Source organism: Spermophilus citellus (assembly GCF_964194105.1).
Source record: "Spermophilus citellus genome assembly, chromosome: 1".
Taxonomy (NCBI): Eukaryota; Metazoa; Chordata; class Mammalia; order Rodentia; family Sciuridae; genus Spermophilus; species Spermophilus citellus.
The window spans coordinates 122,127,803-122,152,543 of record NC_138182.1 but is presented as its reverse complement, the minus strand read 5'-3'; the positions used below and the strand labels follow the sequence as shown (position 1 = coordinate 122,152,543).

At 56.8% G+C, this 24,741-nt stretch overlaps 1 protein-coding gene and 1 long non-coding RNA gene across 5 annotated transcripts in view; one reads left to right on the top strand and one right to left on the bottom strand.

Moving 5' to 3' along the window:
* ERGIC1 (endoplasmic reticulum-golgi intermediate compartment 1) overlaps nucleotides 1-24,137 on the top strand; it is a 77,688-nt gene extending 53,551 nt beyond the window's left edge. For all 4 annotated transcript variants that reach the window (XM_081309713.1, XM_081309715.1, XM_081309714.1 and 1 more), the window contains 5 exons: nucleotides 2,993-3,097; nucleotides 4,667-4,727; nucleotides 8,760-8,860; nucleotides 11,564-11,686; nucleotides 22,265-24,137. In XM_081309713.1, coding sequence (XP_081165839.1) covers nucleotides 2,993-3,097; nucleotides 4,667-4,727; nucleotides 8,760-8,860; nucleotides 11,564-11,686; nucleotides 22,265-22,372 — 498 coding nt within the window. In that variant the 3' untranslated portion in view covers nucleotides 22,373-24,137. The remainder of the gene's footprint in view (nucleotides 1-2,992; nucleotides 3,098-4,666; nucleotides 4,728-8,759; nucleotides 8,861-11,563; nucleotides 11,687-22,264) is intronic.
* Nucleotides 16,282-22,247, bottom strand: LOC308657751. Its single transcript, XR_014024046.1, has 4 exons — nucleotides 19,765-22,247; nucleotides 18,717-18,838; nucleotides 16,749-16,924; nucleotides 16,282-16,535 (listed from the first exon to the last, which is right to left on the bottom strand). It is a non-coding gene; the product is annotated as an uncharacterized lncRNA (long non-coding RNA).
* Nucleotides 24,138-24,741: the final 604 nt, after the last annotated feature.

The window sequence follows — 24,741 nt, the reverse complement described above, 5'->3', positions numbered from 1 at the left end:
AGCCCCTTTGTCCGTCCATTAGGAAGCGTAGCTGTGCATGGGGACCACAGCCTCGTGTGGGGTTCACATTCCCAGCCGCCCGCTGCCCCGCCGAGGCTGACGCAGGTGGCCCCCCCCAGCAGCCCCAGGAGGGGAGGGGAGGGGAGAGGAGGGGAGGGGGAGGCGCTGGCTCAGCCTGAGCTCTGGAAGCATCAGAGATGCTGACGCAGGTGCCACAGTCACCAACGTCCTCTCCTCTGTAGCCCGGCGGGCGCTGGCATGAGTCAGCACCTGTGATGGCTGTGTGCAGCAGGGGCCCATCCCTGAGTCAGCCTCCGAGGCCACCGCGGGCGGCAGATGCCTGGAGCCAGCCTCCCCCACCTGCTTAGCCTTGGGAGCCTTGAGTCTGAGCTGTGCCCGTGGCCCGTCCACAGGAGGCCTGTGCTGGTGGGGGACTAGCTCCAGGAATGGCTGGGGGCTTCCTTACCTCCAGGAGGGCTGGCCACAGGGCTGGGAGCTCTGGGCCTGTGGGTGGAGGTTCTCGTCCTGGTCAGCTGGGTTTTGTGGCCCTCGTGCATGCTGGGCAGGTGCTCTGTCCCCCTCTGGCTCTCCCCAGCCCCGTGCAGGTTCTGAGAATGTTCCCTACGTCAGCGAAGCCAAGTCAGCAGAACCTCAAGTCTAATGTGCCCCCCTCGAGCCTGGTGCCTTCACCCACCCTCTTCCAGGGCCCTTCTCCCCGGTCCCCATGACAGGTGTCTTCATCCCCAAAGCTAAGCCACTGACTGCCACCTGCTCTGTACCACCTCCCTCACTCCCTGTTTTCTGGTGGGGACGGGGTGGCCACCACCTTGCCTGAGGCCCTAGGAAGCAGGGCTGGTCTCGAGCCCAGGTGTGGAGCTCAGCTGCTGCTGCCCTTGGCTTTCTGGGCCCCGAGCAGGGCCAAGCTGTTCCTCATGCCCCAGGTGGGCCCCATGGGCTGCCCCGTCCACTGCATTCCACAGCCCGCCTGGCCCGGCCTTGAAGCTCAGGCTCCGCAGGGTGCGCCTGGAGCAGACTTGCTCTAGGTCAGCACCGAGATGACCCCGGCCTTCTCACTGTGACACCTGAGGTCCTTGACATGTGACCGCCTACCTCTCGGGCCTGCTGCTGTCACCCCTGCTTTTCGGGGCTCAGCTACTCCAGCTCCCCTAGTTCCCTACGCTGTGCTGTCACCGAGGGCCACTGAGAGGGGTGTACCCCATGTGAGCCAGAGGAAGGGGCACGTCCAGGGACATGAGTCAGACCACAGCTCTCGACGTGGGGACTTAGCGGGTGTCTTCACTGCTGTGAGCCTCAGTTCCCTTTTCTATATAAAGAGAGTGACCAGGTGCCAGGCCAAGGATCAGAGGTCATTCCTTCATTCAGTAAGGGAAGCACCTGTCCAGGTCGGGTCTGAGAGAGCAGGGGATGAAGCAGACAGGTCCCTGCTGGTGTGGACTTACCGTCCAGCAGGAGGAGGTGGGGACAAGATAAGACAGAAGACAAGTTAAGGGTTGTGGTGCTCTTGTGGACAGGGGAACAAGGAAGGCCTAAGAGGTGACACCTGAGCATAGACCCAAAGGAGGTGGGACGGCCATGGTGAAGAGGATTCCAGGAAGAAGTGGTGGCCACAAAGGCCCTGAGGTGGGACATGCTGGGCAATGTCCCAGGCAGAGCAGGGAGGCTAGTGTGGCAGACGTGTGAGCACAGGTGACAGTGGCAGAAAGGACAGGGCAGAATGCTTGCCAGTAGCCATAACCAGCACGTGAGGATATGAACTCAACTATTTACTAGTTTCTCAATGCTATAATGAAATACCTGAGGCTAGGATGGATATAAAGAAAAGAGGTTTATTTGGTTCAGTTCTGGAAGCTGAAAGCCCAGGGTTGGGCAGCCCCATCCATTTGGCCAGTGGCATCACAGTGCGTGCAAGAGGGACCACATGGTGACACAGGAAGCCAAAGTGAGCTGAGGGTCTGGCTCTGCTATTTTTATAGCCCACTTTCAAGAACTAACCAGGGTCCCAGGAGAACTACACCAGTCCCTTTGGAGGGTAGTGTCCCCTCTGACCTGTGGCCCTCCACTCAGGCCCTGCTCTCAAAGGTCCCACCTCCCTCGTCATCTAGTGAGGACCAAGCCTCCAACGCGAGCCCTGGGAGATGAGCCACATCCACACCACAGACAGAGAGCCAGCTGGGGAGGGGCTGGGGAGACCAACTTGGTCAGTGAAGGGCCTAGACCAGGTGGGGACAAGGCAGGCGCTGGGTGCCCAAGGTGAGGCTGCCGTTGCTGTCTGTCCAGAGCCTGGCCCAGGGCCTCCACGATGGCTGGAGAGGGGCAGGCACTGGTGTGCGGGAAGGTGGTGGACAGGGCTCCTGATGGCTGGGATGTTGGGTGTGACCCCAGGGCCTTGGTCTGCATAGCTGGGAGGGGAAGGTGAGCCTTGTGCACGAGCAAGGAGGTCTTGGGGAGCCATCATGGGCCGTAGCTTGACTGTGGCTGTCAGCGCTGGGCCCACAGGTTCTTGTCTCGAGCCTCAAGACCCAGGGAAGGAATGAGGCTACCACAGTCTGTCCTCAGGGCTCCCCTGTCCAGGGCGGTGGGCATCCTTGGGTAGGAGGTCTTAGTTGGAGTTAAAGGAAGACCCTTTTCCTGCAGCCCAGAGGCCGTGGAGGGTGCTGGGGACCAGCCACTGTCTCGGGTCCTGCTTCGTGCCAGTTGCCCCCAGGGTGGGGGGACACACACATCTTCCCTCAGGGTTACCCCAGCTCCCTCCTCAGGTAGGTACTGTAAGCCCCCCCTTCTACAAGAGGGGAGTCCGAGGCTCAGAGAGGTGAAGTGGCTCCTTCAAAGTCATACAGCTGGAAATGATATGAGCCAGGATCCAAACCCAGGTCTGACTCCAGGTCTGACTGCCTGTGCTGCACCTGGATCCCACAGCCCCTGAATCCCACCCTCAACAGCCACACTCCTGAAACTTGCCTTTCTTTCCCAGGTACCTGGCAACTTCCACGTGTCCACACACAGTGCCACGGCCCAACCACAGAACCCAGACATGACGCACATCATCCACAAGCTCTCCTTTGGGGATACACTACAGGTGAGCAGGGCACACTCGGGGTGGCATGGCCAGGAGTGAGGGTACAGTAGCTGTGTCACCTGGTCCCCTCTGTCCTCCTTGGGCACAGGTAAATGCCTTCTGGGGGGACCACCCATCTGAGACTCTGCCTCTCCGCCCTGCTCCTCCTCCTCGTTTCCGGGGGGCCTGCCTGCAGTGTCGAGAGCAGCACCCCGACACATGCTCGTGCCAGGACTGAGGGACAGCGGCCCACACTGTGTCCTTAGTGGGGACAGTGGCGGCCCACACTGTGTCCTTAGTGGGGACAACGGCGGCCCATGCTCTGTCCTTAGTGGGGAATTCTGACTTAATGAGAAATTCTTTAACATGCCCCCAGCTTAGGGCCGTCCACCCATCGTTGCCATCTGTCTGTCCAAGAACCGCCCACTGAGCACCTACTAGCTGCTGGCGTGGCTCATACCAGGAGGCCAAGCCTGGCCCCTGCCCGGGTGGAGCCTTTGGGATGACACACGTTCACCAGGTCACTGTGCATGTGAGCGTGAGATGAGCCACAGACGCCGTGTGGAGGGAACGTCCGGCACCCACCTCCACCCACACCCACCTGGGTCAGAAACCAGGCTTGGACCCCAGCCCCAGAGCAGCGCAGGGACAGGCTTTCTCCTCCCTCGCAGACTCCCCTTCCTGCCTGATGAAAGCCTGTGGGTCTGAAGGGCTGCTCAGTGACCACGGCCAGAGGGCCTGGGAGGATCGGGACGATCTTGGGTCACCCACCCACTGCCCGCCCAGCTGCAGCCTGCCCTGTGGGGGCCTTGCTCCTGTGGCCGCCCCCCTGCCCTCCTTCCCCTGGGGCCACCAGGGTTCTGGAGGCTCCTCAGGCTCCGGCTCCGTCCGCTGGCCTGACTCATCTCCAGTCTTGGTGTCCCTTCCTCCACGAAGCCTTCCAGGGTGTCTGGCTGTGTGTCCCCTCTTAGGGGCCCCTGGTGGCTTAGCTATTCCCCACTGAGCCCTAACAAGAGGTGGCCGTGGCCGTAGTCCACTCTACAACTGCCCCTGCCTGGTGGGTGCCTGCCCAGGTGCCCAGGAAGAGTCTCTCCACAAGTCTGTCTGTCCCTGCAGTGGACAGTGGGAGGCCCCAGCTCTGGGCACCCCATCTAGCCTCCTCTCTGGCCTTCTAGAGGGTGGCAGGGGCCTCAGGAGGAGTGCAGGGTCCAGAGTCACCCGAGCTGGTGTGTCCCTGTTGGAATAGCTCAGCTGGACGCCGGCAGCCTTGGTCCAGCCTGCTCAGCAGTGGCCTGATGCCGGACAAGCCTGGGTGCCTCTCGGGCCTTGGGGTGCTCTTCTGTGAAACAGGCCAGTGATACATTGTGAGGGCTGTAAATGAGCGACACGGGGGGGGGGGGGGGGGGGCAACAGCGCCTACTAGGTGCTCGCAGGGGAAGGCCGCTGCCTCCGCACACCCAGCCCTTGCTGTCTCCTGCTCCCCACAACCCTACTGGACTCCTCAAACACGAGTGAGTACCCCAGACCAGGCTCTCGTGGCCAGTGCCCCACGGCCAGGGCCTGTCCCCATGGCTCTCTGCTTCTCCACAGGTCCAGAATGTCCACGGAGCTTTCAATGCCCTTGGGGGAGCCGACAGACTCAACTCCAACCGTGAGTGTCCCATGGCCCTCGGCCCCGGGAGCCCCCCACTGCAGGTAGAAGGGGACAGGGGGTGGACAGAGGGGACCGAAGGAGGACAGAGGGGTTAGGGGAGGTCAGAGGGGACCAAAGGAGGTCAGAGGGGATGGGGAGGACAGAGGAGGCAGAAGGGGGCAGAGGAGGCAGAAGGGGGCAGAGGGGACAGAAGGAGGGCAGAGGGGACAGAAGGAGGGCAGAGGGGATAGAAGGAGGGTGGAGGGACGGGGAGGCAGGGAGGATTGTCACTGTTGCTGCATGCTGTTCTGAGTGGAGACAGTGGCCTGAGGGTGATGGCCAGGCCGAAACCCACTCTTGCTCCAGGAGGCCACTGCGAGAACATCTCTGGAGGTGGCTCAGGTGGCCACCCCTGACTGCCTGCCCCTCCCCACCCACAGTGGCTCCTCCCATCTTCTCCCTTGAAAGAGGACAGCCATCTGCACACACTAGACCACACACGGGTGCTGCACACCCCACGCTCACGCACGCTCACACACAGGGGCCCGGCAGGCCTGTCTGCTCAAGCCACCCCCCATGCTGGACGGGTCACCTGCCTCATCCCCTCACCCGAGCTCTCTGATTCCCCCCCCAGCCAAGGATGCAGTGAAAGGAGACACCCTCCGCTCTCTGCCCACCAGTCAGTCAAACCCCCATCTCCCTGTGACCCTGTGAAGTCTACCTCCTTGAGCAGAAGTCGTTTTTAGTTTTTTGGGGCGCACAGAGCATGAGCTGCTGACTCTTTGGCGTTATTACGCCCAGATGGGAAGGGAGGTGGCCACCCAGGCTCTCCCTGGGCACTGCCTAGCCCTCAGCGGGTTGCCTGCCTGTCGTGGTTCTGCCGATGGTCTGGCCTTGCTATTGGCAGGTGCTGTCCCTCTGGGGTGGCCGTTCCTGCTGCCTGCAGGAGGGACAAACAGTACTTCTTCACAGGCAGGTGCAACCTTCTGGCTGGAGTGCAGGGTCTGGACAGAGGCCTGATCTGTGTGGAGGGGTCATTGTCGTCCTGCATGAGGGCAGCGTGCACTTCAGGGGCATGTGGGGCAGCGAGGATGCGCTGGCTGTCTGTGCTGGGAAGGCCCGAGTGGCAGAGCAGATAGCGCTGTGGCCAGATTCCAGCTCCATGCTGAGATAAGTCTTCTCGGGCCTCAGCCAGCCAGCGGGAGGACTGGCCTCCGTTTCCCAGGTCAGGCCACCTGCTGGGCCTCTGTCCTCTGTCCCCTACGCCCAGGCCTCTGCAGAGCTGTTCTCTATGCAGCTTGGAGCCAGAATGGCATCTGGCCCCCGCCTGTCAATCAGGTCTCAGCGCAGACACTACCAGTTCAGAGAGTCCCTCCCAGCCAGCAGTCCCCACTCATAGGAACGAGCCCATTTCCCCCCTGCACGTGCCAGCCTGGGAAATGACCTGTCCCTTCAGTCATTTGTTGCTCTTGGCTGTGGCTCCAGCAAGAACATAACCCCATGAACTAGGGACCCTGCCTTGCCCACTGTCTGTCCCCAGGACTCAGCCTGTGCCAGTAACCACCAGGTGTGCAAGCCGTGCTAAGGAGTGATGAGCTGTCACACCTGGACATCACTTGTAGGAGCAGTTGTCAGGTGGCAGTGTGGTGACGGGGGACCTTGGACTCCAGAGTCAGGCTCCACCACTTCACAGCACTGGGAACTTGGAAGTTGCTAACCCCTGAGCCTCGGTTTCTTCATCTGTAAGATGGGAGCATCCCTTCCACCTCTCGCAGGGCCTTGCCATGAGGATCAGCAAGGGGTTGTCAAGGGCTCAGTCTGTGAGTCGCGCTGCAGGTGCGCAAGTGCCAGCCCTTCTCTTCTTTCCCCTTTGTGGTGCCAGTGGCCCACTTTGGGAACAGTTCCCATGGCCACACCTAGGCTGTTCTTAGGCAGAATTGTGTCCTGTGTCATGGCACTGAATGGTGTGCGACTCACACTCGCAGGCTGCTGGTTTAACTGTGCGGGTTGGAGGTGCAGCGAGAGGAGAGCCCCTGCCTCGTGTGTGCAAGGCCTGGGCTCCAGCCCAAAAAAAAGGACAAAGAAAGCGCAGCTTTGAAGCCCATCCCACTGGTGAGGTGCAGAGGAAACCAGGGGGCCTTGTGTTGATGGTGTTGTAGGGGCGCAAGGGGACGCCTGTGGTCTCCAGGAACCCTCTGCCAAGCCCCACGCGTGCCTGCCTCTAGTGGGCATCTGGGGAACTGCATCAAAGCTTGTGAGCCTCAGGTTCTGCTAGAGAAGAGCCCAGGAAAGAACCAGGACAGCTGGGAGAGACCTAGGGAGACGCTGCTGCTGCGGGGTCGCTGTTCGAAGAGTGAAGACAGGAGCCAGTCAGCCCTGGCCGTGGGGCGGGGCGAGGGCGTCCTGTGTGCCCATGTCCTGGGAGGCCCCATCAAGGCCTGGGCAGTCAGGCATGTTGAGCACCTATTGTGGCGAGGTGCTGGGGACATGCGGGTGAGGACACAGGCTCCCTGGGGCTTGGGTTCCTTGCCTTGGCCTTGAAAAGATGTCCCTGAAACTCACTCCTTGGAGAGTTAGAAGAAGACGGGCGGCCACACACAAACCCCCGTCTGCAGTCACTACACGGGCACGTGAGCCAGTCCTGTGTGGAAGGTGGATGTGATGGTGACCGTGAGGTTTCCCTGTGACGGCCGAATTTCGCATAAGTTCTAACAAAGATAGTACAGGTCTGATCTGGGTAAGGCATTCATTCCTTCCGAGTTTAATGCTGTGTCCAGGGTGGTCTTGGGCTCCTGGATTAAATGCTGAGACCCACCTGTGGCCCACCGACCTGGCTCTTCACAGGTGAGGTCTTTCGATCCCAGGGCATCCTCACACTCTGGGCTGAGAGCCATTGGACACAGGTGGGGCTTCCTGGGTCCAGTTCCAAGGCTGCAGGGCTTTCCCCAGGTTTTTCTGAGGGGTTGGCCTGATTCTGTTCCTTCTGGAGACTCCACAGGGGCCGGGAGGAAGTGTGCCAGGCTGGACCACCAGTGAGTCCAGGACTAGGCCTGTACTGGCCTGGTGAGTCAGGGCTGGAACCCCAGGCCTAGGTCTCCGTGTTGTCTTAGCCCCATGGTCCCAGACCTGGATGCCTCTCCTAGCATCCCAGAAGGCTGGGGAGGATTCTTTCTGCCCTGGTAAGACTGGTGCCTCAGGGCTACGGCTGGGTGCTGGACCCTGGTGACCTCATGCTTCTCAGTAGCTGATTCACCCGCTCTTCCATTCACGCTGGGCCAGTAGCTTCCATCCGTTCATTCATGCAGCAAGCATCTGCTGCCATCTGACCGTACCAGGCCCTGCGCAGGGCTCTGGGGACTAGCAGATGAGTGAGGCCAGGTCCAGGCACCTCCCCGTCCGGCCTGTGGGGGAGGGGCCGGAGTTGTGTCAGCAGGGCAGGGCAGGGCTGAGGTGGCAGGATCCAGGGCCAGTCACTGACAAAGGGGAAAGGAATCGGCAGCTCGCGTCACTGGGCTTTTCTGGTTGGCAAGCTTTTTCTTTTGAAAACTAAAACTCTGTTTGTTTGCAAGTAAAGCTATGTGAGCAGCGCCCGCGGTGGAGTGGGGTCTCTCTCAAACCCTGCCTTCCTCCCCAGGGTCAGGCTGCTCAGGGCTTCCTGGGATCTTTCTAGATAATTCTTACAGGTGCCCACACACGTTAGAGAGAATGTCTCCTCCTGTCCCAGCTCACGGAACGTGCTGTGTACCCTCTTCTGTCCCTTGGTTCTTCTCACTGCATGGACACCTCTGGGAGTCTACCCTCCCGGCACCCACTCTAGAGGCTGCCCTGTTGATAGACATTATGCAGTTCCCAGAATTTTAATATCATGTACAGTTCAAGAGAACATCCTGATGGTGGACTCTCGGGTCCCTGGCATCCAGGGCGGTGCTTGGTGGTGACACTGGAGAAAGAGCCCCCTGTAGTGCCAGGGTGTCAGGACTAAAGGGATAGAAAGAGCTGTCAGCCAGGCAGTGCCCATCCCCTGCTTCATCCTGCCCGTGCTTCCCGCAGCCCTGGCCTCCCACGACTACATCCTGAAGATCGTGCCCACGGTTTACGAGGACAAGAACGGCAAGCAGCGGTACTCCTACCAGTACACAGTGGCCAACAAGGTGCGTGGGCGGCGGCGGCCAGCCGTGGTCGAGTGCGCCCTCTGCCGGCAGAAGGCGGAGGTGGCGGGCGGCTGTGCCCTGTGATTTCTGCCGATTTTCTTCCAGGCTCCTGGGGCCAGGGGACCCTCCCTCCAGGCTTGACTCTGGGTAAAGATGAAAAGACCCAGTCCTTGCCATCGTGGGGTGTCTCAGAGTCCAGGGAAGAAAATATAACCAGGAGAAAGGGTGTGAACTGTTTGAGGTCCCAGGATTGCTGATGCCTCAGGGTCCTGCCTCTGGTCCTGGTCCTGGTCCGTTGGGCTCAGAACCTGATTGATGAGCCCGTGATCCGTACTCCAGCCCTTGAGTGATAAGTGCTTTATCCAAACTTGGGAGGCTGGTTAATCAGGCCAGGTTGGCTGTTGATTAATTGGCTGTGGAATAACGGGGATGGCCCAAGACCCCAGATCTCAGAGTCATGGAGAAGGAGCAGATCTCGGCAGGAAGCAGAGTGTGGTTAGCGTGAGTGGAATGTGACAGCCCAACAGTTAGTGGCTTTGATCCCAGATGCCTCAGGCCCCTCCAGAGATGACCTGCCAACGGGCTGTACGTGCTGGAAGCTGGTTGGTTGAGATACCAGCCGGACAGGTGGGGGCTTCCCATTTACCACCAGGACTTGCCTTTTTCTGATCCAGGGCCACCAAACCCTTCAGGAGCCATGTATCATTTAGCTCAGCTGAAAACAACCAGAGCAGGGGTGCTGTCGTTTGCTGGGTGCTCACCACGGGCCAGGCCTGCAAAGCTCTCAGCCTGTGTCCTTCCTCAAGCATTCGGCAGCTCTGATACTGGGAGTGTGGACACCCCCTGTTTTACATACCTGGCCACCAAGGAACTGAGCGGTGGTCATAGAACTAGGTAGTGGCCGAGGAAGGATTAGAACCTGGTTCCCCTGGGCTCCAGGCTTGGCCTCTTGATTATGTCACCCACTGGGTCTGAAAAGGAGCGGTGGAGTCGGCCCACCAGAGAGCTGCTGTTTGTTGGTGACTGAGGGCCCCTCTGCCCTGACCCACTGTAGACGGGCATTCTGGTGGAACACAGCAGGACAGTGCTGTTTCTTTGGTTCACTGTGTCAAGGGGGGCATCTTAGTCCATCTGCTGTTGCTATAACAAAGGACTTGAAACTGGCTGGTGAGGAGGAGACGTTGAGTTGGCTCACGGTTCTGCGGGCTGGGGAGTTGAGGAGCACAGCGCTGACATCTGCTTGGCGTCTGGTGAGGGCCTTCTTGCTGCGTCATAGCCTGGCGGAGGGCATCACCTGGAGAGACAGAGCAAGCAGACTCCCTTGGTCTCTCTTCTCATAAAGCCACTGATGCCATTTGGGGCCCCACTCTCATGACCTCCTCTAAACCTCCCAGTGATCCCACCTCCAAACACCAACAACATATGACCTAGAGGGACACATTCAATAGTAGCATCTTCTGTGACCCTCAAGTTCTGACAGCAACTTAGCGACGCTGGACCACACCCAGTTCACGTCCCAGCTCAGTCATCACCAGCTGTGTGACCTGGGACCTGCATGGTCAGCTTTCCGTGCCTCGGTTTACTCATTTGTCAGATGGTGACGTCACAGGACTGCTGTTCAATGAGGCGGTGTGCAAAAGTGCTCAGCTACGGAGAAGGCCTTGGGTCAGTGACGCCTACCGTGGCTATTTTTTGCTCCTTTTCTCTGTCCACAGCTCTGGCTGTGACCCAGGCAGACACAACCCCATCAGCTCTCCCCAGAGGAAGCTGCTGTGTCTTGCTCCAGGCTCCTGTCTCCAGGCCTGGCCAGTGCCCAGGGCCAGAACAGCTTGCTCAGCGTGCCGTGCGGCTTTGGCCCCAGCCTGCCCTCAGCAGGAAGTCCGGCCCTCTCCCTGTTATCCCTGTGAGCAGTGTGAGATGGGGGTTGGAGGTCCCCCAGTTTAGGTCTCCGTTTGCAGTAGATAGTGGGAATAGCCCAGAGGTGTCCAGCACCCCAAGTGCCCAAACTGGAGATTCTACAGGTCATCATCCCAGGCCCTTGAGAGTTGAGATGGGGAAACCAAGGTCCCAAGGGAGGGAGGAGCTGGCCCAAAGCCACTCTGTAGGTTCAGCCCCTTAGCACCTCTCTGGTCGCAACGTGCACATCTCAGGAACCCTGAGGCAGACAGGGCCTCTAGCTGTCCAGGTCTACAGTATCGGGGACGGCCGGGGTCTGCCTCCTCCCGCAGGCTGCAGACTGAGACCCTCTCTGGGAAAGGGGCTTCCTCCCCTCAGGGACCCAGCACCTACGTGTCTGGGCTGCCTAGCCCACCATTGTTGAATTAATGCAAGGTTCTGCCTGGCTCAGAAGTTCTAGGGGGAAATAGCTTCTACTCAGCCTGAGCACCCGCTCCCCCCAATCTCTTCCTTTTCCATCTCTGCTTTCAAATTCATATTTCAGTTCCTGTGCTGCTTCCCGGTCATGTGGTCCATTTCCCACAGCTTAAGAGTCAAAAATGTCCCCCAAGGCTGCCATCTGGGTGCAATGCCAGTGGCAGGGTCCAGGGCCTGGAGAGGGGGCCGGGGAGTCTGCTCCACAGGGAACAGGAGAGGCCCTTCCCCAGGGCTCAGGGACCCTCTGCAGTGGATGCCCACCCACTAGCAGGCAGCCCACCAGGCGGGTTTGTGCTTCTGATTCTCACAGCGGTCCCCTCCCCACTGCAGGAGTATGTCGCCTACAGCCACACAGGCCGCATCATCCCCGCCATCTGGTTCCGCTATGACCTCAGCCCCATCACGGTCAAGTACACCGAGAGGCGGCAGCCGCTGTACAGGTTCATCACCACGGTGAGTAGCTGGGCGCCGGGCTGCCCTGCTGGGGGCGCCTACCTAGGAGCAGGGCTCGGCCCCCAGAACAGGGAGGACGTTGAGCGCATCCACAGCAATGGCCCTCCACCCGAGCGCACTCTCCAGGAGGACGCCTCCCAAAGACCTCCATCCAGCTCCAAGAGGGGCTGCTGGTTCCAAGGGGTTTGTTGGTTTATTTTTTATTTCTACATTTATTTTTGTGGAAATTATTCTTAGCAGGGTTCATCCTTTTCTGTAGGCTTTGTTTGTTTGTTTGGTTCCAGGGACTGAACCCAGGGACACTCGACCTATTCTGCATTTTATTTAGAGTCAGGGTGTCCCTGAGGTGCTAGGTTGCTGAGGCTGGCTGTGAACTGGCGATCCTCCTGCCTCTGCCTCCCTGGCTGTTAGGATCACAGGCATGGCCACCGTACCTGGCTTCTGTGTAGATTTCACAGTGAAAACCTGGACTCATTTTTTCCGTGCCTTATTTCTGGGTATAGCTGCTCGCGGGTCCAGGTTTCCCTACCTCCTCCCTCCTCCCCCTGCCATCGTCTCTGCCTTGCCTAGTCCCCCTGGGGCAGCTTGGAGCTGACTTCTGTTTTCTTATGTGCTTAGTACTTCTAGAAGGTACACAGTTTCTGGTCTCCCATTCAAAAAGTCCTTGAGGATAGAACATGAGGTCACAGTGTCCCACTTCAGCCAGAGGCTCAGGTGTTGGGGAAGCTGGAGTCACAGAGGTGGAAGAGGTGGGCTGATTATCCCTACCTCACAGAGGCCTATAGGTAAATACAGCATTGGAAGGCCCTATCAGTACCTCTTCACGCGTATTTGTGTGTGTGTGTGTGTGAAAAATATTTTTTTTCAAGAGTCAGACTCACTGTGTTCCCTAGGCTGGTCCTAAACTCTTGGGCTCCAATGATCCTCCTGTCTCAGCTTCCTGAGTAGCTGGGACTGTAGGTACATAGGACTGTATCTGGCTTTAGACTTTTAATAATGGTTCAAGATCAGAGTCTAGTCCCTGTGCTTTGGTTCCTGTTGTGACTAGGTTTATATTAGTCAGGACTTTGACAGAACCTGTGGAGCTGGCTTCAGGGGTACTAGGCTGGATCCAGCTACAAACAAAGTCAGGAATAGGTCTCTCTCCATCTTATGATCTGCTTTTCTCCATATTGGCTTCAATCTCAAATAGAATAGGCCGGCAAAAAAATAAAATGCCTCTTCCCTGGTAATTCCACCCAACTCTCAGAAGAAGAGTGCTTTGGTTGACTCAGCTCGGAACCCCAGTGTCCTTAGAGCTTGGAAAATGGAGTCCCCTAGTTGGCCATTCCTAGGCCTTGTCCCACCCTAGAGCCAATGCCATTCAAACCACAAGGACAAAGGTGGTTCCTTTTTCTTTATACATGTACTTTTTTTTTTTTTGCATTACAATTCTTATTACACATATATACCACAGTTTTTCACATCTCTGATTGTATATAAAGTATGTTGACACCCAATTCGATTCTTCTTACATGTACTTTGTATAATGATGACCATCACATTCCACCATCCTTGCTAATCTCCTGCCCCCTCCCTTTCCCTCCCACCCATCTGCCCTATCTAGAATTCATCCAATCCTCCCGTGCTCCCCCTCCCTACCCCACTATGAGTCAGCCTCCTTATATCACAGAAAACATTCAGCATTTGTTTTTTGGGATTGGCTAACTTCACTTAGCATTATCTTCTCCAGCGCCATCCATTTACCTGCAAATGCCATGATTTTATTCTCTTTTATTGCTGAGTAGTATTCCATTGTGTATAAATGCCACATTTTTTTTATCCATTCATCCACTGAATGGCATCTAGGTTGGCTCCACAGTTTAACTATTGTGAATTGTGCTGCTATAAACATTGATGTGGCTGTGTCCCTGTAGTATGCTGTTTTTAAGTCCTTTGGGTATAGACGGAGGAGAGGGATAACTGGGTCAAATGGTGGCTCCATTCCAAGTTTTCCAAGGAATCTCCATACTGCTTTCCATATTGGCTGCACCAACTTGCAGTCCCACCAGCAATGTATGAGTGTGCCTTTTCCCCACATCCTTGCCAACACTTATTGTTGTTTGTCTTCATAATAGCTGCCATTCTGACTGGAGTGAAATGAATGAAATCTTAGAGTAGTTTTGATTTGCATTTCTCTAATTGCTATAGATGATGAGCATTTTTTCATATATTTGTTGATTGATTGATTATCCTCTCCTGAGAAGTGTCTGTTCAGGTCCTTGGCCCATTTGTTGACTGGGTTATTTGGTTTTTTTGGTGCTTAGCTTTCTACACAGAAATGACTACACAGAAATGACAGACTTCCCTTCAACAAATGGCACCAGCCGTAAAGCTGGGACTCCACGTGCAGATGGGGGAAAGACCATTGCCACACGTGCAAGGAAGGAGTCATCTTTAGAATCTCTATACAGAGAACTACGAATTAGTAGAAAAAGTTACACAACCAGAGAGAAAAACGGGGGCGTAACTAGGCTGTGGAGTTCTCTAGAACTTGGAGAAATGAGATTCAAACCAACAGACCCAGGTGGCCCCTGCACACAGGGGACATGAGAAACCTGCCTCTCATTAGAGATGGGAGTATGAAGTGGGGGCTCCTTATGCCACTCGTACCCAGGTAACTTGTCACAGCCACCCTGGAGGGACACACACAAGCCCTCTGACCCCCATCAGGGGATCTGATAGCAAATGATTTCGCCCAAGGTCCCACAGGCTAGCCTACCCCAAGTGGGTCTGGGTGCTAATAGGTATTCTTATTCTGCTCCAACTGTATGCCCAGAGTAGGCCAGATGCCAGGGTACACATGGGTGTCCTGGCAAGTCCATGCTGGAGTGACTTGTGGGGTTTGCAGCACTGACTGGCTGAGAAGCCTCCCATGCCCACCTCTCACCGTAGAGCTGAGGAGGCTTTTCCGTGTCCCCAGCACGTTCCTCACACACCGAGAGCAGCTGAGGTGCTGGGCCCTCAGATCACTCTGCAAGTGGCTGAGAAGCGAAGCCACTTCACTTGTACATTCAACATGGCTGGATTTGCCACATGCAGGGCCCGTGCTGGGCAGGGAGAGCTGAGTGGCCATGAGCCCTGCTGAGCCCCAGGTGCAGGAGGCAGCTTTGCCCAGTGACACAAGGCCCAGGGGAGGCGCCGATCCCACTGGAAGCCCCTGGCACTGGGCCTCAAGGGCAGGTGAGAGGGCCCTGGGAAGGGCCCTTGAGGGGACCATTCAGTCTCCTCCATGTGGACAAACCCCCTCCTGGGTCAGGCAAGCCAGTGTCCTTCCCAGAGCTGGCATTTCCCCACAGCCACCTGGGAAGATCTCCTACCCCACCCAGAGACCAGACCTCTCCAGGACTCCTTGTCCCTCCTCCTCCCTGGGCCACCCCACACCTGCACCGTCCACTGGGCCAATAAAGCCTGGGCCTAGGGCCATGCTGCCCCAGGCACCCCCGTCAGTGTTCGTGGGCCTGGGAGTTTCTGGAGGCCCCAGGCTGCCATCTTGGTTGCCAGAGCAACCATGGGGTCAGCCCTGATGAGCCAGCCAGCCAGTGTCCCTGGCAGATGGCGTCATTGTGGAGCTTCAAAGGCCCTTGTCACAGAGCAGCAGATGCTGGGATGACAGGAGGGCACACGTGCTCCCGGGAGCCCTCAAGGGTGGGTGGGGCAGGGAGGAAGGGGACACCTGCTCTCCTCCCCTTTCTCCCTTTTCAAAGCAAACACTTGCGTGAGAAGCCTTCGAGTCCAGGTGGGGGGCCTCTGCAAATAGCCCCTTGGAGGGGCTGCTGATGGAGGGGGCTTAGGCCAGGGTGTCGTCATGTGGCGGCTGCAGGCCTGCGGGAGCAGCTGTGGGTGGCTGGAATGAGGGGCAGGGCCCTGTGCATGCTCCCTGCCACCAAGGGCCTGCTGAGCCAGGCTGCCCCCAGGGCTCCTGCCTGCAGAGGACTTGCAGACCACCCCCCACCTGAACCCCCTGCTGAGCCCTCAGCCAGGCTGTCCCCAGCTCCCCGCCTGCGCCTTGCTCAGGCCTACACTGTGTTCTACCAGAAAATCCTGCCACCAAAGGAATAAAGAGATAGTACTTGACGACACGCAAGGGGCTCCCTCCCACACACACACACTTGTCCCCTGCCACCTGCTTTAGCCCCTTTTCTGAGATGGCTACAAGTGGCCCATGCTGACAGATTGGATGGCTTTGGACGTGTCAGATCTCTTTGCTTGTGTGGTTTGTTTTATTTTAGGGGGAACACCCAGAAGTCATAGCTGTAACAGTTGTGGCCCACCAAAAAGTGCCAGATGCCACTCACGTGCTCCTGTTGAATGGCCCGTGGCACCTGGTATCCTGCAGAGCCAGGGGACCAGGGGGTTTTGCTGGAGTACGCTCTGCCCACTAGCGTGCTCCCTGACACTTTCCTCACTGGGAAAAGAGCCCCCCAAGATTTAGATTGCACTCCTTAGTCGCCAGGTCCGATAATGGCCTGCAGACCTGATTTCCCTCTGTCCCCAGCGTCCAGCATGGGGCTGGCCTGGACACAGGTGCTCACAAATACACAAGAGACAACTGCTTACAGAAGTAACCATCGAGTATCCTTATTAAATACCTACTGTATGTAGGTGGTTTCACAAGGATTCCCTTTGACCCCCCACCCCCAGATGATGCTGGCCATGTGTTGCACGATTTCAGCTGAAGCTCGGAGGATGCAGAGGCGCATCCAAGGTCGCCCTGAAAAGAAGCCGCTGTCCACCGGAGGCTGGGTGGCTTCAGTCTTCCAGGTCCCATTCCCTGTCTTTGCTTCTTTGGGTTTTTGTGTGCATTTGCCTGAAACAAGAGATAGCAGCTAAGGAGAGCCAGCAAGGAGGGGCGGCCTTAAGAACTAACCAGAGACTGACTTAGAACTGAGAAGGAGGCCTAGGGAGCAGGCAGGGGAGGACAGGTGCCCTAGCCATCGCCAGGCCCTGGGTCCATTCCCAGCCCATGCACATGCACGCGCGCGCACACACGCACACACACGAAAAACAAGGTTTTAGTCACCAAGGTTGTGTGAGTTGACACTGGAGTAGGAGCACACTGTCCACTCTGTCCTCTGCCTGAGTCTCTCTGCTCTCCAGGCCTGGCACATCGCAGGCAGGTTGTACATAGGTAATTAACAAAGATCAGACAGATGGCGGGTGGGCCTGGCTCTTCTTCTCCCAGGTGTCCTCTGTTGTCTGAGTAGTAGAATAAAACCCGCAGCAGGACTCACTGATTAAGGCCTACGATGAGCAGAAGCTTTGGTTCAGATCCTGCTGGGGCGTCTGAGCTTAGCCAGATCTCACTGCAGGTGTAAACTGGGACAGGTTGACCCACCTGGGCCCGGAAACAGAATTGGAGCCCCTGGCTTTCCTGTGCCCAGTTCTGAGGTGGAAAGGGAGCATAAGACAGAGCAAGCTCCTTCGTAAAGAGGAGGCTCATTTTTAAAGTTACGAAGCTTCTTATTTCCTAAGCTGCAGGTGGGGTCCCTTATTTCAGGATATTTGGTGTGCAAACCTCCTTCTTACAGAGAGGAGTCTCCTGTAGAAGCCCCTCCGTCCAGGGGGAGAGGCACTGAGGGTGTCTGCATGGGAGTGAGCCAGGGAGTGTCACAGGAACAGCAGCCCCCTACACACACACTCCCAGACCCGGGTCTGGTCACCTGGATTTGCTTTGGTAGTTCTGTGACCTTGGACGGGCTGGTCCCTCTCTGGTCCTCTTGTCTCATCTGTGAGAAGTGGGCACAGTTGCCAGGACTGAGTAAGGAGGCCAGGAGAAAGGGCATGCAAGGCCCAGCATACAGAAGGTGCTCAACCAAGGAGTTGGGAGGAGGGTGGGGACTGAAGCCGTTCTAAAAGTGGCAGAGAGGGAACCCCACTGTTCCCCCTGGGCCAGGGGTGAAGGCAAGGGGTCTGGCAGGGTGACGTGACTGGGTGGAGTCAGCGTTCCTTCCGTGACAGTCCCCACCCCTGCCCTCGACTTGGGTGTCCTCATGGAGGCTCCAGCCTGTCTGCCGCTGGCAGCCTCTAATGGGACTCAGGTTCGTTATTTACTTCCTCAGACTCTGACTCTTCCGCAGGCTGGGAAAGCCACACTGACTGGGGAGGACAGGGGATGAACAGTTCCTGGCACTCAGGTCACACCCCGGCTGGACGGCTGTCCCAGTGCTGATAGCAGACCCTGTTTCACAGACGGGGGAAATGGAGGCTCAGGACGCCAACCTGGTGTCCTTTAATTTCTGACAGAGGTGGCCCTTCTGGCTCAGCAGCCGCGCCTGTGCCTGCCTGTCCCCTGCCTGTCCCCCACCTTGGGGCCAGGTGGAGAGAGACAGCAGCCAGTTGTGTGAGGGGCCAAGGGAACAGGCATTCGCGTGTGTATCAGGCCGTGGACACTCACTCCAGCCCCACCAGCCCTGAGAGGCACTGGAGCCAGGGGACCATGCAGGCTCGCGGTGACAGGAGCAAGCCCGGCCATCTCCATGATGGCGCGGCACCCGCAGGGCCCAGGCTGGACTTGCCCGGCTCTGGCAGCGCCCAGATTAGGTGGGCGAAGGGTGCCCCCCGCCCCTGTGGCATCAGCCCCAGCTGGCACGAGCCAGTGAGGGGAGGTCGCCGCTGCCCTGCCCCGTGCTCCCCAGGGCTCCCCCGTCGTGCATTCACTCACTCTGCCCCCGTCTTGCCCTCTGCACCCTGAGAAAGGCCTGTTCTCCTGACCCTTCTGTGTGTGGAAGGGCAACAGATTGTGGGTACTAAGGGTCATGGGGCATCTGTTCCATCTGCATTTATGCTCATGGGGGGATCCTGCCCATCCTGCAGGCCAGGGAGATGCCAGGTCACCACCATCTTTCGCCACGGCTGCCCCAGCCTCTCTCAGGCCTCAGCATCACCCCTGCAGGTCCATTCCCTCCCACATCAGCCGAGCAGCATGGGCTGGGCCTTCTGCCCACGTGGCACGACCTGTCGCAAGCATAGCTCCCTGCAGGCCACTCACCGCGTCTGGACTTGAACGTGGTGGCGGAGCAGGGGAGGCGCAAGACGTTTCAGGGGGGGCCCCCCTCCACGGCTTCCTTTGCCGTGGTTTCAGGGCCCACAGACAGCCACAGTCCAAAGATACTAAAAGGAAATACTCAGACGTAAACAAGTTTACGAGTTTTACGTAGCATTTATTACAGTGTATTGTTAGCATTGCTCTGTTTTATTGTTATTTATTGTTGATCTCTTGCCGTGCCTAGTTTATAAATTGAACTCATAGATATGAATATATAGGAAAAAAACAGTATAATTGGGGTTCCATATCATTCGTGGCTTCAGACACCCATAGGGGGTCTTAGAACATGTCCCCTAGGATGAGGGAATATACGGTAATGAAGGGGGACTGGGACTGGGGCAGGCTCCAGATTCTCTCAGCTTTGAGGAACCCCTGGAATGTGCTGGGACCCCCTACACACCTCCTTGGTTGTCCAGAGATCAGCCCCTGCCACAGAAGCAGGGTGCCAGGGACATTGCTCAATTGAGTGACACTGATGGCTATGCAGGGAGCTCACCACAGGGTCCCCCTTAGCCTTAAGGCTGGCAGGGCCAGTGCTTAGCAGCCCCCGTGGTCCCGGGGCCTTGGTTTCCCCAGGCTGTTTTCCAGTGCGCACAATGACGGCATCAGACCCGGTGCCAGGTGTGTGTGAGTCACAGGCACTTGGGTGCCTCACTGAGGCTGAGTGCGGATGGGGGGGCGTGGCTATTTTTTGCTTTGCTCTCCATTGCACTTAAGTCACATTTTCCTATCCTCTGATCCAAGCTCTAAAAGCATTTTGTGGTATAAAATCTCCCATCATCTGATCCACTCCACCAAAATAAAACCAGCTCCCTGCCATCACCTTCCCTTCAGAGAGCTCCTGCGTCATGCTTGGAGGCTGGCAGGGAGTGGCCTTGCCGCTTAAAGACACTCAGCATAATCCCCCAGCGTCCCCAGCCTCTTCACTCCCTGGGGGGCTGCTCCAGTTTCCTGGGGCTGTTATTCCTGGAATGTCAGCTGCCCCACTTACCAGCCATCCGCACAGACCTCCTCTGTCTGTCCTGGGCCCTGTAAGCCTCTGCTTAGCTCATCTCACGGAAATATCACTTAAAAAATAAACACGGCTCAATTTACCCTTCCCTCTCACGTGGCTGGCTCCAGCCTCCGCCACTTGGCACCAGTGCATCTATTAAGTGCTGCCGTCTCTCGGAGCCCTGCAGGATTGCATGTCAGTCACTGGCCACCCCCTCAGCGCCCCCGGAGACTCCAACATAGCCTTCTTCTGAGACCTATGGTCATTTAAATGCCATTTTATATGGCATGGGGAGAAGAGTGGGGGGCTTGGGAGGCAGACAGACATGCTGTGTGACCTTGGACAAGCTGTTTCCCCCTCTGAGCCCCATGGGTATAGCAGTAAAGAGCCCCTCCCTCAGGGGGCTCTAGTGCTCCTGCTGCCCTGTGGATGGGTGGCATTGGTACTTCTGAATGGCATGAAGTGGGTACTGAAGGGAAAAGATGTTTAACATTTTCTTGCAAGGCAGAGGTGGCGGGACACACCTAAGTACTGGGGAGGATGAGGCAGGAGGATCACAAGGTCAAGGCCAGCCTGAGAATGTTAGGGAGCGGTGTCCAAGGTAGGAGGATTGGAGTGGGCCTCAGTGTGGAGAGCCCCAGGTCCACCCCATGCTTCAGCCTGCAGACCTTCTCTTGCCATCTGTCATCTGTGTTTCAGTTCCTCCAAGTCACAAGAAAGCAATTTTTTAGACCGGGAAACCTTCAGCTGGGAGTGTCGATGGTAGAACGAACGTGTGTTTAGCACACACAGATGCTCCTCAACCCATGATGGGGGCATGTCCCAATAAACCCACTGTAGGTTGAAAATACCAAATCAAAGATACACTTAATAGCTGGGCGTGGTGGTGCACACGTGTGGTCCCAGTGACTTGGGAGGCTGAGGCAGGAGGATTGCAAGTTCAAGGGCAGCCTGGGCAACTTAGCGAGACCCTATCTCAAAATAAAAAATATAAAAAAGGTTGGAAGTGTAGTTCAGTGGTAGAGAACCTCTGGGCTCAATCCATAGTGCGAAAAAAGAAAAAAAATTACATTTAATACCCGTAACCCACCCAACACCATAACTTAGCCCAGCCTACTCAGAACGCCCCGTTAGCCTGCCGTGGGCTATGTATCCCACTGGCTATTTTATGCTGAAGTGCTGGACTGTCGTGAAATTGCTGCAGACCCCACTGAAAGGCCAGCAGCACGCTTGCACGGACACACTTTCACAGCGTGAGGAGGTCCGTCCACCCTACATTGAGTATTCAGCAGGTGGGGCTTTGAGTGTCTGCGATGCAGGAGGATGTCACTCTTGGAGCACAGGCTCCCACACTTTGAACCCCAGCCACCTGCAGTGGCATTGCACAGCTGCTCCAGGGTCTCTGTGCCTCTGTACAGTGGGTCCAGCATCCTAGGGGTGACCTGGGGCTTCCCTGAGGTCTGGGCCTGCCTGGTACAGAGAAGGCACCGTCAGCGTCACCTGCTCTGCCATCGTCTTCATGATGTGCCAGCAAGTTAGGGAGTGCACACCTACAGGCTGCGTCCCTCGTCACCCCTTCTACCGCTGCTCTCTACCTGGGGACGTTTGACCTCCAGGGGACATCGGGCAATATTTGGAGACATTTTGATTGTCACAACAAGGGGGAGAATGTAGTCTGGGCGTCACATGTGGAGAGGTCAGGGACGCTGCTGAACACCCTCCAGGGCACGGAGAGCCCCCCATCGTGATGAGCCAACTGCTGGCAAATGCCAGGGGCTGTGAGTGACAGGTCCTAATGTCAGCTCTCCTGGAACCCCATCAGCCTCTCCCTGCCTTGCCATGCCTGCCCTGGGTGGGCTTATTGGGTGGTTGTTTGTCCAGTACCCCCACAACTGAGATGGCCCAGGCTTCCAAGAGTGTGAGGTTTGTTTCCAGCCCCAGCCCCCCCAGGCCAGGCTACCGACAGCCCACCCCACATCGCAGACCCAGGCTCAGGTCCCAGGATTGCCACCTCCTGGCTGTGTCAGACCTTGGGCCAGTGGCACTGCCTTTCAGACCCGCTATCCTTCATCTGAAACTGGGATTATAAATAACCAGTCAATGTGGAGTGGCTGTTGGGAGGACAGGCTCCCGGGTGCAGGCACACCTGTATTCAGGTCACAGCTCTGCTACCTAGTGAACTGGGGGTGACCTCGCTGACCCTCAGTTTCCTCGCCTGTGAAATGGGCCTAATAATTCCTCACAATGGAATTATTAGGGCCTTAATCCCTGTGGGAATTAAGGGAGCTGATGTTGGCGAGCATTGCTTTCGTGATTAACATGAAATTCGTCATCTAACAAGTGGTTTTCTCCCTAAACCCTGAGTACTCTGGACTCTGTTGGTGTCCACGCAGCAAGCACAAGTGTCCCAGGCAATGCATTGCAGAGCTTGTGATGCGGGAGGGTCTGGCTGGCGCTCCCTCCAGCCCTGGCCTCTGACGCACACCCCCTCTTTCAGATCTGTGCCATCATTGGTGGGACCTTCACTGTGGCGGGCATCCTGGACTCCTGCATCTTCACAGCCTCCGAGGCCTGGAAGAAGATCCAGCTGGGCAAGATGCATTGACACCCTCCAAGGACCCAGGGAGGCTGCCCGCCCTGCTCCGTCGCCCTGGCTCCTGCGGCCCTCTCCCGGCCCTGTCTGGCTTCCTCCCAGCCTGCGCGTGGGAGGCGGGGAGGCGAGAGTGGCTCGAGATCCCGCAGCTACCTCTTTCCCCGTGTTTCATTTTAGATAAATTACACTGCCTAGAGTTGTGGTGTTCCTTTCCTGGAGAGCCCCAAGACCAGAGTCAGGCAAGGGGATGCTTTAAGATGTTGGGATCCCCTCCTGGGAGGGCTGTGGCCCCTTGCTTCTGAGGGAACAGTCCAGCATCCCCTGGCCAGCTGCCATCCAGGCTTTGACAATCTTGCAGCCCCGCCATGTGGACACACTGATCGCCTGGTGTCTCTCTGGGCAGCCATCGTGGGCTGTCAGCCTTGGGACCAGCCTGCCCACAGGCCCTCCCACCTGGCGCCGTCTACCCAGAATGGCACTTTCCAGGCCAGCCCCTGAGATTTGGCGCTGTAGCTGGAACTCTCCCTTCTGCCCTGTCCCTCCTGCCCCATCTGGAGCCCAGGCTCAGGTCCTTATCCCCACCCCTGTCCTGTTCTTCCAAGAAGCAGATGCCCGTTTGTTTGGCAGCAGCGGTGGGGTCTCAGATCTGCCCACTGGTCACAAGAGGGTCACAGATTTCCCTTCCTCTCCTGTCCTTGTCCCTCTGAACTTCCCACCATTGTGCCTCGGCCTCTGTGCTGTGTGGCAAGGGCATTTCTTGGTGGAGGGGCTGGTTCCCCCTGCCAGGCGCCCCCACTGTCCTGTTGGAATCTGCAGTGGTGGGGTGGGGTCTCATGTGGGAAGTCGCCCTTGAAGAGCAGATAGTCATGGTTTACATACTGTCCAGACAGAAGCATCCTTCCTGCAACCCTCAGAGGAGGACATCTTGGTCTCTCTCAGACAGCCACCTCTGGCCCCAAGGCCTTAGCTGGGGGAGCAAAGCAAACCAGCCTGTCTCCGCCCTGCAGGCCTCCACCTGGGGCGCCCGAGAGTCCCAGGACTTGGACCTCTTCAGCGTGGTTCTGGCCCACTTGCCATCAGCTGCCCACACCCTGATATGTTCCTAGCCCCTGGGGTTGCCCAGTGTCCCCCAACTCCTTCTGAGGTGGGTCCTCTATCCGTGCTCCCCCTCATCCTTCCCTTTGGGTCCTGAGAGGGAAGGCCAGTGGTCCAGACATGAATTCCACCCAGGGAATTCTAGCTATGCCCTCCAACCCACAGAGCCCCGCCTGTTTCCCATTTGTATGGAGATTGTTTGCATACTTTTGTAATGAATGGGGAGTTTCCAGTAGAAAGATTTTTTAAATTATCTATATGGATAGCTCAAGTCTCTGCCGTTTGTAATTTTTGGCTCCGAATTCCAATGAGCAAAGTTTCCCCTTTTGCATATGAGTTGATGTGTGTGTAAGCTGCCTTTGGTTATTTCTGTTTTCTGTGGCCACTTGGATGGATTTTTTTTTTTAATCATTTCATTCCCAGTTATGGAAAGGAATCCCTTTGGTGTATGAATCCCGGAGCCCCATGGAGGATGGTAGGGTGGGGCGGGTGGGAGATGTGAGCCCACGTTTATGCGTTTTTTAAAAAACTCTGAGGACATGGGGGACATCTGTTTCCTATGGAAGGTCGGTTTCCTCTGACCTGTTATTCTTATAAACAAAATCTCAAGGGAAAAAAAAATGTTTTCTTTCCCCACTCATAGGGTTCAAATAGATTATTAAAAGGCTGATTTTCAGAAGTATTGCTGTGGGATTCTTCTCTTTTTTTTTTTTTAAACATACATTTAGTGGTAGATGGACACGATACCTTTCCTTCACTTATTTATTTTCATGTGGTGCTGAGGATGGAACCTAGGGCCTCACATTCTGCCCCAGACCCAGCCAGACCTGCTGAGGGATTCTTTCTGCCCTGGCTGTGGCTGGGGAGCCCGGAGGCTAAAAGCAGGCAGAATGGAATTTCATTTCAGAGAGCAGAGTCGGAAAGGCTGAAAAGAAGATCTTGGGGGACCAAGAGAAGCACCTAGAAGACAGGGACCACTCGCCTCCTTGTCGTCTCTGCCTGGCCTTATCACATCTGTAGAGGGGCTTGGAAGAGCTGTAGAAAAGGGGCTCATGGTGACCAAGTCTGACCACTGGCACCCCAGTTCTATTAATGGGACAATCATGACATCACAGAGGGTCCACAGGCCAGGCATCCTCTGCTGGGTCAGACACCTACAGACCTGACGCTTGCACACTTGTAGGACTCCAGTTGTGTTAAAGTATTTATCCAAAAAATAATGTCTCCTGCTCAGTCTTAAGCACTAGCGCCTCTTTTTTTTTGGAGGGGGGGCAGTTTGGGGGTTG